This window comes from Monodon monoceros, unplaced genomic scaffold, assembly GCF_005190385.1.
Source record: "Monodon monoceros isolate NGI ecotype Baffin Bay Population unplaced genomic scaffold, NGI_Narwhal_1 Super_Scaffold_7, whole genome shotgun sequence".
Taxonomy (NCBI): domain Eukaryota; kingdom Metazoa; phylum Chordata; class Mammalia; order Artiodactyla; family Monodontidae; genus Monodon; species Monodon monoceros.
The window spans coordinates 102,321,427-102,333,770 of record NW_021703784.1 but is presented as its reverse complement, the minus strand read 5'-3'; the positions used below and the strand labels follow the sequence as shown (position 1 = coordinate 102,333,770).

The following is a 12,344-nucleotide window of genomic DNA, read 5'->3' as shown; positions in this document are numbered from 1 at the left end:
CCCAGGTCCAGCCAGGCCCTGCCTGGTCAGCAGCCAGGGTCCCTAGCCAGCCCCACCTCAACGAGCACCTGGGATAAGGAGCAAGGGCCAGCCGTCCCGCTCCAGGGCCCCTGGGGATGCGGCCGACCTCAGCCCCATTCAGCCGCCTGCCTCCTCATTTGACTGGGCAATGGTGGGGCTGGGATTTGGCCATGCACAAGCTAAGCCTGAGGCTGTCCCCAGGCACTCCAGGTGTGCACAGTGAGGACACAGACAGTGACAGTGGAGAAAGTCAGGGAACCCCTGCCCTGCTTGCCTCACCTGGGAAACGTATGATTGAGCTGGGGCCAGGGTCCCTCAACAGACCTCAGGACAGCTGGGTGCCATAGCTCACCCCAGACTCCTCCACTCTGGGCCTTGATTCAGCCCTAGAGAGGCTCTAGGGAGCCATGGACAAAGTTAGAGCAGGGCTGATCGGACCACGAGCCACTTGAACCCAGCAGGGAAAGCCAGGTGAGAAAGGTGATGCTGGCACTGCAGGCAGAGCTCTGGTTCAGCCTTGCAACTTGGAGGCCTGAAGGGGCTCCAGGCAACCCTGGACTGAGGGTGGGCACTGCCAGTGGTCAGAGTTGGGCCCAAAGCAGCCCCAGCCAGGCACAGCTCCTCCAGGACGCACTCGGGAGGAAACGGCCCCCTGCCCCTCTTGGCCCGGAGCCTGGGCCTAGGACTGACTTCCCTCTGCCCCTCTGCAATCTGGGGCAGGGGTCTAGGTGGGGCCACCCCTGGGCCCGGCTGTGGGTGGGCACAGCTTGGGGCCCGTTCCAGCCCAAGACATGGTGGACAAGTTCTTACTGAACACCTACTGTGGGCCACGTCCTCCCCCAGGCCGTGGGATGGGGGGAGGGATGGACAGTGCCGGGAATGAGGGCCTCACTGCCAGGCGGAGGGAGGTCGTTCTGCAGGTGTTGCCCAGGAACGTGCCCAGTCTCTGTTCCTATCTCCCCATACTCCTCAGCTTGGGTGGCCCCCTGAGCCGGGCACCAGTGCTTTCCCCGTCTTATGGTTCCTAAGAATAATAACCTCAGCGGCCAGGCCTGTGCTGTACACGCCCATGGAGGAGTGTTGTCCCCACTTCCCAGATGAGGAGACTGAGGTTCAGACGGGAGGAGGGGGAGGTGCCGATGGGGCCCCCGGCCCACAAGGTGCCCACGGGGGACGTTGAGACCCATCTCACTCCATGGCCAACGCTCTGAGGCAGAGGTCCTGGGCTCAGGCCTGTGGGATGCTGCTGGACTCTGAGGACGACTCACGTCCACACACAGAGAAAGAGAGACAGAGGGACAGAGACGCAGAGAGACAAACAGACAGACAGAGACGCAGAGGCACAGGCAATGGTACGGTTTCGTGGCCCCAGCTGGGGTGCTCAGAGCGCTTCCTTGCTCAAGGTCCAGGCAGTCCCCCCCAGAGGCCCTGCTGGGCTCCTTCTTCCCACCCCCACCCCATCCCTCTCCACTCTCAGCCCCACTGGGGCTCCCTTGGGCGTCAGGCCAAAGCCCAGATGGGCTCCAGGCCGCAGTCAGCCGTGCCGCAGGCCTTACCATGGACGCCCCGCCAGGGTGAGCCCGCGGGCCAGGCGGGGGCAATTCCAGGGCAGCTCAGGCCCAGGGAGAGTCGCTGACTTTCTCGGGACCTCTGTCTCCTTGTGGGGACTCCACTGCACAGGCAGCTCGAGGACTCTGGGGGAGTGGGCTTTGGGGTGATCCTCGGTGGGGCCTCACTGTCCCAAACTCCAGCTCATGCTGCTGGACTCGGCCTTCATCCGGAAGGAGCCCTTGGGCCCGGGGCACATCATCGCCCCCTGGAACTACCCCCGTACCTATCCCTGGTGCCCCTGGTGGGCGCCGTCGCGGCAGGTGATAGAGAGCCTCCTCCTTCCTGCCCCCTGCCAGTCCCCCCAGCCTCGTGGCCTCACAGCCGCCCACAGAGACAGGAAAGAGGGGCACCAGGTGGCTAAGAAGGCCTGGTTCCCATCTGGCCCACCATCCCCAGGCTGTGTGACCTTGGGGCCGGCAGGGCACCTCTCTGTACCATATTCTTCCCCTGAAGGTGGAGTAAGGCCGGCACCTGCCCTGCTGGTGTGAGGACTGAATGGAGACGGGGAGTGGCTACAACTGGCCGCCCCCTCTCCCCGCCCCACCCCGCCCTGCCCCACCCCCCTCTCCTCTCCCTGCCCCGCCCTGCCCCTCAGGGAACTGCGCGCTGGAGGTCAGTGAGAGCACTGAGAAGGTCCTGGCGGAGGTGCTGCCCCGATACCTGGCCCAGGTGAGGGTGGGCCTGCTCCTTCAGTATCTGCGTCCCACACCCGCACCCCTGCCGGCAGGAGGTCCTGCAGTGTCCCCTGAGCCGTCTGGCCCCCCTTGCAGAGCTGCTTTGCCGTGGTGCTGGGCGGGCCCGAGGAGACGGGGCAGCTGCTGGAGCACAAGTTTGACTACATCCTCTTCACAAGTGAGGGTGGCCCCGGCCAGTGTCCTGGGGGAGAGGGACATTGAGAACGGGATGGAGAAGGCCGTGGAAGGAGGAAGTGGTGGCCAGTGGGGTGAAGCATCCCAGGTGGCAATCAACCCAGGCAGGCGGGCCTGGCACGGTGGGATCCGGGGGCAGCAGGGCAGGGGGCATAACCCAGTGGGTGAGCCAGGATGGGCTGGGAAGGTGGTGCCTGAACCATCTGGCCAAGGGCAGTTGAGGCTTGGGGTCAACTCTCATGTCCCCAGGGGGCCCCCGAGTAGGCAAGGTCGTCATGGCTGCTGCCGCCAAGCACCTGACGCCCGTCACGCTGGAGCTGGGGGGCAAGAACCCCTGCTACGTGGATGACAACTGCGACCCCCAGACCGTGGCCAACCGCGTGGCCTTCTTCCGCTATTTCAACTCCGGCCAGACCTGCGTGGCCCCCGACTATATCCTGTGCAGCCCCGAAATGCAGGCTCGACTGCTGCCCGCCCTGCAGAGCGCCACCACCCGCTTCTACGGCGAAGACCCCCAGAGCTCCCCAGACCTGGGCCGCGTCATCAGTGAGAAGAATTTCCTGCGGCTCCGGCGCCTGCTGAGCTGTGGCCGCGTGGCCATCGGGGGCCAGAGTGATGAAAGCGATCGCTACATCGGTGAGTCCCGCCCTCCCTGCCACTGTGCCCGACTCCCAGCCCACCCCAGCTAAGGCCCCTCCACGCTGGGGGCCACAGCTGGGCCCCGAGTCTGGGCCCAGCCTGTAACCTCGGGCCCTGAGGCTCCCCGACCCCACTGCTAGAGCCCAGCCTGGTCCACGGCTCTGGTGCCACGATTCTGTGACACCAGTGTTCCGCGTTGCCCTCTGGCCCAGGCTCTGGATTCTCCAAGCTCAGACCCCAGAGTTCTAGGGCTCAGGTTCCAAACTTCAGCCCCAAGATCTGCTGCTCCACGGGGCCATGACCCCAGGTCCTATGAGCCCACGATTCCTGGTTCTGAATTTCAACAGCCCGTCCTGAGCACCCGCTACGCTGTGAACAAAGCAGCCCCAGTCTCCCGGGCCGAACGGCTCAGAGGGTGACGCTGCTCCCCAGCAGGCTGGGACCCGGGACCTCAGGTCCGGTCACCCTCTGACTGTAAGACCAAGGCTGAGGGGCTCTCTGGGCCCCACGGGCCCCGGTCAGGCTGGGGAGCCCCTCAAGGTCACTTCCCGGGGGCTGTGGGGAGATCACCTTCCCCAGAACGTCCCTGAGCCTGGAGCCCTGGGTCCCGGGGCCCTGCCTGCCCGAGGCCCCACCCGTGGGGCTGAGCCGTGCCCTGTGCCCGGGCAGCTCCCACGGTGCTGGTGGGCGTGCAGGAGACGGAGCCGGTGATGCGGGAGGAATTCTTCGGGTCCATCCTGTCCATCATGAACGTGAGGAGCCTGGACGAGGCCATCGAGTTCATCCGCCGTCGGGAGAAGCCCCTGGTCCTGTACGCCTTCTCCAACAGCAGCCAGGTGGGGCTGGACAGAGGTGGGAGCAACAGAGGGGCCCAAAAGGGTGAGACCGGTCACCTCCCCTTTCCTGGCCCACTTGTGAGGGTTAGCGCAGCAGGTGCCTCCAGTGTGACTATAATCCAGGCCACTGGACAACGGCTCCCTGCACACAGGTGCCTGGCAGAGACGGGGGGGGGGGGGGGGGGGGCAGCGTCAAGAAGCTGGCAACACGTGGCTGGCCAACTGTCGTCTGCCCTGGCCAGGGCAGCTCCCGCCCGGACGAGGAGGTGCTCTCTCTATCTGTCCTGCCCCGGGGCGGCCCTCTTGTCCTCAGTCATGCAAAAGTTCTGTGTGGGTGAGCAGAGCCCATGAAGGGGGAGGGGGCAGAGCAAAGGTGGGACCCGGCAGGCAGAGCCAGGCTGGCCGCCATGGAGCCTGTGCACTGCTGCTGCTGTGACTCTCGGTGCCGCTTCTCAGGGCCACGGACTCCCCTCTGTGAGCTCAGAGGGGCGACACTCACTGGATCAGCAGCGGCCCCTTTGGAGGCAAGGAGGGCTTCATCTACCGGACTCTGCCGTCCCTGCCACTAGGGGGAGTCGTTGAGCCCTGCCCTCCTTCACCCTCCAGCCCCCAACTCCCAGGGAAGCTCAGGTTGGCACCCCAGACCCAGGAAGGCCCAGTTTTGCCTTCCCTCACTGTTGATCCAGGCCCCAGGCCTCTCAAGGCCTCAGTTTCCTTATCTGCAAAATGGCTCTTAGAATGGCCTGGCTTTCCCTGAGCTCCCTGCTGGGCGGTGGGCTGCCGCTGAACGGGCCCTCACTTCCGTGCCCATGCAGACAACAGCAGAATGGGCAGCTACCACAGCAAGTTCTCCTTCGACGCCTTCTCCCACCACCGCGCCTGCCTGCTCTCCCCCTCGGGCCTGGAGAAGCTCAAGGACATCCGCTACTCGCCCTTTTCTGCCTGCAAACAGCAGCTGCTCAGCTGGGCCTTGGGCAACCAGCGCTGCATCCTTCTGTGAGCACCCTGTCCATCTCCAGTGCCCCATCCCCACGACCCCCCTGTCCTGCTGTTGCCCAGGTGCTCAGTGGCCCCCCAAAGGCTGGTGTCCTGTCCAGGAACACAAAGATCCTGCTCCTGGGGCTTTGTCTGAACAGACCCCTGGCTGGGCAGGACCTCTGGGACATTAGTCCAGCCCCTTTCAGGGCCAAAGTCCTCTCTGCAGCCTCCTGACAGATTTGTTGACCCTCTGCTTGAACATATCTGATGACAGAGAACTTACCCCCAAGGTTGGGCAGCTCTGGTGGTTAGAAAAGACTCCCTCACGTCAGATCTATAAATAAGCTCCCAAAATACAGAGTGATTTCTAACAGCTCCAGTCACACCTGGTTTGGGGAACTGGGTTTGTCTGACCTGAAGTGATCTGATCTTGAACTCAGGTCTGGCCAGTCGCTGGTGTTGGCCTGAAGTGCGTTATTTACAAGGACTCTGATGGTGTGTGTGGAATCGATAGGAAGGAGTGCAATGGTTGATTAGTGATGTCTGCTATGGGCACAGGAGGGGGTTGTGCTCATGCTGGCCACATCGTCATCCCTGCTCTAATCTCCCAGAGAGGAGAGGTCAGGGCGGGCAGAATCTAAATCTGGTCTCTTCGTCTGACACATGGGAAAACAGATTTAGAGCCAGGATAGGGCTGAACTGAGTTTATACGGTAAAGCAGGGCAGAGCTGAGTGACAGTGGGATTTATGGTCTCGTGGCCCTCATCTGGCTCACACAGAACCCTACCCGTCCCTGCAGTAGCTCCATCACCTGGAAAGCTTGGGTTTGCGTCAGTCCATGGCCATATTGTTACTGGGTGCCTTTGGGCATGTCCCTTAACTTCTCTGAGCCTTACCTTGTAGAATGGGGTTCCCACCTCCCTCCTACAGTTGGTGTGAGTGTTAAATGGAATCATATGTGTCTGGGGCCCAGGGGCCCCCACCCCAGACATAGTAGAGTCCAGACTCTCATGTAAGTTAAGCCAGCATTGGGCAGAGGTACTGGCTGCCGAGGTGCCCCTGGCCACACACCTCCCAGAGCTTCCCAGGGCTCTGTCACAGTCACAGTTTTTGTGACAGCAGCCTCTGCTTGTCCAGCAATCAGGGCATGCTGCTGTCCCAAGGCTTGGGGGTGGTCCCAGGGTCCCTTAGATGCTGGTTCCACCCTGGGAACAGGCCACAGTCCAGAGTGGGTCATTAAGAAAAACAACAATATGGGGTGATTCCTCCTCCCACCCCCACCCCAGGACACTAGGCCGGCAAGAAGGAGTGGGAAGGGTGGTCCCGCGGGGCATAAAGGAACACCTGATATGAGGGCGCTGTGAAAGGCTGACAGGAGGGGGTGAGCAGAGGCCAAAGTGGGACTCAGAACCCGGTCAGGATGGTAGAGGGACAGGCAGGGGCTCCAAAGCCCCTGGACAGGGATTTCCCTGGCAGTCCAGTGGTTAAGACTCCATGCTTCCACTGCAAGGGGCGCGGGTTTGATCCCTGGTTGGGGAACTAAGATTCCGCATGTCACGGTGTGGCCAAAACCAACAGTAGCGGCAACAACAAAAAACAAAGTGGCCCTTGGGTGTGGCTCCCAGGTCACGTGGCTCTCCTGAGCCAAGACTTACAATTTTGTGGGATGGTTCAGGTTCTGACCCCGCTCTGGGCCTCAGTTTCCTCAACTGCAGTGAAGAAGTTGGACCTTTGGATACTCACGATGCCTCTGCCCTCCATCAGGCCAGGGTCTGCTGTGCATGTGTCCGTTCTCCAAGCTTGCACCTGCCCCTTTGCTCCCTCACTCCTCACAGCTGCCCGGACCCAGGAGGGAGCCTCATTCCCATTTCACAGGCAGGAGCCAAGGCCCAGAGAGGGCACTGACTCCCCAAGTCACACAGCTTGTCAGGGAGGGGTGTCAGAGCCAGTGGGGGCTGGGGGCCCCCTCTACTTCCTGGGGCTCAGAGGTGTGACTCAGCAGGCCCACCTCCAGACTGTTCTCACTGCTGTGGCTCACACACACGTTGGTACACGCAGCACAGACGTGAATACACAAATCCTCAGACACCAGCGCACACACGCACGAGCTTGCACACTCAGTTGGGATTGGGGGCTGCTGTTCCTGGGAGCTCTTGCCCTGGCTCCCAGATGCCCTTCCATTCTATAAACACTTTCTGAGGGTGTGGAGAAAAGGGGAGCCTCCTATACTTTTTGTGGGAATATAAGTCAGTGCAGCCACTATGGAGAACAGTATGGAGATTACTTAAAGAAACTAAAAATAGAGTTACCATATGATGTAGCAATCCCACTCCTGGGCATATATCTGGAGAAAACTTTAATTCAAACAAATATATGCACCCCAATGTTTGTAGTGGTATTATTTACAATAGCCAAGACATGGAAGCAACCTAAATGTCCAACGACCGATGAATGGATAAGGAATGTACAATGTAATGTACAAATGTACAATGGAATATTACTCAGCCATAAAAAGAATGAAATAATGCCATTTGCAGCAACATGGATGGACCTAGAGATGATCACACGAAGTGAAGTAAGTCAGAGAAAGACGAATATTATATGATATCACTTATATGTGGAATCTAAAAATTAGTACAAATGAACTTATTTACAAAACAGAAGCAGATTCACAGACATAGAAAACAAATTTATGGGGACTTCCCTGGTGGTCCAGTGTTTAAGACTCTGTGCTCCCAACGCAGAGGGCCCAGGTTCGATCCCTGGTTGGGGAACTAAATCCTGCATGTATGCCGCAACTAAGACCCGGCACAGCCTAAATAAATAAATAAATTTAAAACAAAAACTAAAAAAACACACAAATTTATGGTCACCAGAGAGGAAGTGGGGGAGGGATAAATTAGGAGTATGGGATTAACATATACATACTACCATATATAAAATAAAAACAAGGTCCTATTGTATAGCACAGGGAACTATATTCGATACCTTGTAATAACCTGTAATGAAGAATTAATTTAAAAAATTAAAATAATTTTAAAAAGAATATATATATAAAACAATATTGTAAATCAACTATACTTCAATTTAAAAAATAAATAAATTAAAATATATATATATATATATACCTTCTAAGACGGGGACGCTGGACCCCAGCCAGGGGAAGTGAAACTTTCCAGGACCCCCTAAGGCTGTCCTCCCCAGAGCTGGGGGCCCACCACCTCCTGGCAGGAAGCATTCTGGTCTCCAGCAACCCCCCAGATAGCCAGGGCTGGTGCTCAGACCCTTCCTTCCTTCCCAAGAGGCCCAGCACCCAGAGAATCAGCAGAATCCCGGCAGCCTGCGGGGGCCTCTCAAAGACTGCGGCTTCTGCCTTAGAAAGCAGGGCCTCGAGGCCCCTACCCTGAGCGAAGCGGGGAGCAGGGACCCGGAGGGAGGCAGACACCCCACTGACTCGCTCCACCACCCCTGGCCAGGGGGTCGGCCGAGTCGCTCAACCTCCCAGAGCCCAGGTCCAGCCCCACGAACAGAGCGAATGGTAGCTGCCCTCCGTTTGCGGCGCCAGGGCCGTTGCCCGTGAAGATTCAGTGACCCCACCCCCCCCAGCTACCCTACTGAGGTACCAGCAGGCCTGACAGGTCCCACAGCTCCACCTATGGGGGTGAGCAGGAGAGCAGGAAAGTGCAGGTGAGCCCAGCCCTCACGAGGAGTTGCCTGTGATCTGAGCAGCTGCAAAGAGGGCTGGCCTGGAGGGAGCCCCAGCTGCTGGGCCTGGTTCTGGAGCTGGGCTGACACCTCCTGGGAGGACTCAGCCTGGTCGTGAAGAAGGCCTGGGACCAGACGCCTGGGGGAGGCCCAGCTTCAGGGCCCCAGTGCTGGCACACAGGAGGCACTGGTGACCTGATGGTCACTGCCCAGCAGTACCTCTCTACTCAGGGACCACTGGACCGCCCTCGGCTCCTGGGGAAAGGACAGGACTTGGGGCCACGTGCGGGGGGCTTAGTTTTCATCCTTTCCCCCTTGTCCCTTGAGAGCAGCAAGAGGAGAGTGGGCTCAGATTGGACACCCCCCAGGTTCCAATTCCAGTTCTGCCTCTAGTGCCCTGGGTACCCTTGGGCATCCTGTCTGAGCCACAGTTTCCACATCTATAAAATGGATCTGAGGGTCATTTCCAAAACAAAGCAAGTTGAATCATTTGAGTCATACCTGTCCCTGAAAACGATCAAAAACAATGAAATATTTAGAAATTGTTTAAATCACCAAAGAGCTGTAAAGCTGGGACCCCACAGCTCATAGTCCTTTAGGGTAAAGGGTGACCCAGGAGTGACCCTGGTCCTCTGAGGGCCGCAGGGACAGAAGCATGTTGCTGAAGGGATGGAGGGAGGGGGATATTCCTCATCTGGGTGGCCGCCAAGGCACCATCTCAACAGGCAACTTGTGGTGGCCTGGTCTGGTGGTGGCCCATGGCTCAGCCAGTGGTGGATTCCAGGCCTGCCCTCCCTTGGCTGGACACCTGGGCAATGAACGGCCTGCACTTGGCAGCCCTCCAGGGCTCTCTCTGGGGGAGTAGTCTTCATCTCAGGCTTTAGAGAGTCCCTACAAGCAATTTCCCAAAGCCTGGTGCAGCTCCCCAGCGGGAGCCCCAGCTGGCCCCAGGAGGCGGGAATGCTGAGATTCCCAGAGGAGGGACCAAGGGCAAGAGCAGGGGTGTGGCCGCAGGACCTGGACTCAGTGGACCACGGCAGCAGCAAGCAACAGTGTGAGGTAGAGGCAGGCAGGGAGACCCCAGCACTACTGACCTCTGGGTGGACCTCAGCCCATCACCCACTCCTGCCCCCTGCTCTCTACCAACTCAGCACAGACACTTCCTGCCCAGGGATCTCCTGGCCCATAAATACCCATCGTTCCAGGAGGTGCACATCCCAGCCCTGGTGGCCCAGGCAGCTGAGACCTGCATTGACAGGTAACCACCCCTTCTTCCCTAAGGCCCCTGCACCAGCTCAGAGGAGCATGGGGGAGGGGCAGGAAGGAACAGGAGTCGCCTGGAACCCGACACTCCACAGCCAGCTCCTGTGACACCGTCCACTTCCCCTGCTGTGCCCGGTTTCCCCATCTATAAAATGGGAGCACAGCCCTCTTGCTATAGGGAGTGTGCCTAGGTGAATCCATCTTCCCAAGTCTGGGCCCCTTTTCTCAACTTGGGAGAAAGAAACTCCTTCTCTCCAAAGGGAGCAGAGAAATGATCTCCTCAGAGAAAGGCAGGGGAGGACAATGCTTACCCTCAAGGGAAGGGTGCCAATGGAGGGACTGCAGGCACCAGGAGGGACCAACCTGGGCCACTGGAGGTACAGGTGGGACACCGCTGAGCAAATATCCAGCCACGGCTTTGGACAAACAACCGCCCCACCTGGCTTGGGCCCCTCAGGCCTCAGGGAGCTCACCACCACCAGCCCAGCTCTAAGCACTGGGCGTTGTGCTGGTGCCAGGGTTTCCTAAGCATGTCCACCCACCAGGTGCGCCACCCCACACGGCGATGTGCTGGCTGCTGGTGCCCTGAGAGGCCCTGCACCAGGGCCACTCACGGCAATGAGACAGCTAGCACCTACCTGGCCTGGCACTGGCTGCGGGTCCCAGGGGAGGTGCAGAAACTCAGCTTCTCCACCATGCCTGTGCTGCTGGCCAACCCGGTGGCCTCAGCCGCCTGCTGCCGCTACGTGGGCCATGACCTCAGTCATGCCTTCACCGGGTCCTTCCTCAGGTGAACATCCTGCCCTGCTGCTACAGCTCCCACTGGGGAGCTGCACAAGGCTTTGGGAAATTGCTTGTAGGGACTCTTTAAAGCCTGGGATGAAGACTACTCCCCCAGAGGGAGCCCTGGAGGGCTGCCAAGGGCAGGGCTGCCAAGGGCCCCCACCTGCTAAGCTGGTCCAGTCCCTCCACCCTGCAGGAGGCACCCTTCTGCCTGTGATGCCCATTCCTCCCTTTTCAGTTTAGAGAAATTCAGATTGATGTCACCTCCTCCAGGAAGCCCTTCCGGATCCCAGGCTGAGACGGGGCCTCTTCTGGGTTCCCCAGACCTGGGGCTTGCCTCAGATCATCCCCCCACAGGCTGTGTTTACGCAACCACTGTTTATACCTTCCTTCAGTGGATACTGGCCGAGCCCCACCTCTGAGCCCCATCTCAGGCCAGCTCGGGTGAGAGAATGGGGTACAGGACTGAGGCGCTGTCCTCAGCTTACTAAGGACAGAGAAAGGACTCAGTGACCACAAACCAGGAGGCTAAATGCAGGGCTGGGGGCTACACGAAGCATCTAACTTGGTCAAGGGCAGTCAGGGAAGGCTTCCGGAAGGAGGCGGGATCTCAGCCAAGCCCCAAAGGGTGAGTATAAGTTAACCAGGTGGAGAGGAGAGGAGTTCCAGGGAAGGGCCCAGCAGGTACGCGGCCTGAAGGCGAGACCAGCACAATGCTTGGAGGTGTGGCCGGCGTGAGGAGGGTCTGCGGCGGGTGGGCAGGGCCAGGCCGAGGGTTTGGGGCCGTGCGAGGGGGCAGGCATCCACATGAGCCCCTGAGCTGCTCTGTCCCTCCTGCAGGGTCTCGGGGGCTTCACTCCCGTCGGCGGCACAAGGCTGCCCTCCCCCGCACCACTCACACACTCTGACCCTCTGATCACTGACGGAGACTGTCAGGGGCTGACACTACATCTTCGCCCCTGAAATGCCAGGGCCAACGCGGATGACCCACACGAGGTGTCAAGGGCCAGAGACCTGAACCAGCTGCTGGGGCCCAAGGCCTCGGGCCGGCCTTCTACTTATCCCAGACCTTCACAACACCATGGCCTCACCTGGAAGGCACCTACAACGTTTATGCCACGCACCTGCGCCACCACCCATCTTCCTTGTGGATGCTGAATAAGAGACATTTTGAGTGATTTCTCCCACAATTAAAAAATTTATTTAATAAACTTTTATATTATATTCACTATGTGTCAGGCACTGTTTTAAGCACTATTCGCTGTTTAATTTAGACTTCAGGATAATAGGAGGAGATAGAATAATCCCTATTTTACAGATGGGGAAGCTGAGGAACAGAGAGGTTAAGTGACTTGCTCAAGGTCACACAGCTAGCAGGGCTTTGAACGCAGGCTTCACTATCTGTGCCCGTAACCACTAGGGTACACTTCCACAATGACAAGTGCCTTTCTAAGGCGACTGGTGTCTCCATTTCTAGACACAGAGCCAGTTGGCATCTCAGCAGACACCCTGTTGCTTTGATCGAGGAAGTGAAGGAGCAAGTGGGCAGGGCCATAAGTGAGCGGCATCTCTGAGGCAGTCCCTGCTGGGGTGGCCCGCACTGAGGCCAGGGCAGAGGTCAGCCCCAGCAACCTTGTCC

The 12,344-nt window shown here is 59.1% G+C and overlaps 1 protein-coding gene across 1 annotated transcript; it reads left to right on the top strand.

Moving 5' to 3' along the window:
- Nucleotides 1–1,160: 1,160 nt before the first annotated feature.
- Nucleotides 1,161–4,976, top strand: LOC114887638 (aldehyde dehydrogenase family 3 member B2-like). Its single transcript, XM_029209421.1, is given in 9 exon segments — nt 1,161–1,181; nt 1,773–1,848; nt 1,851–1,892; nt 2,228–2,301; nt 2,403–2,484; nt 2,751–3,137; nt 3,810–3,976; nt 4,461–4,552; nt 4,790–4,976. Coding segments are annotated over 9 exon segments (1,128 nt in total).
- The last annotated feature ends 7,368 nt before the right edge of the window (nt 4,977–12,344 follow it).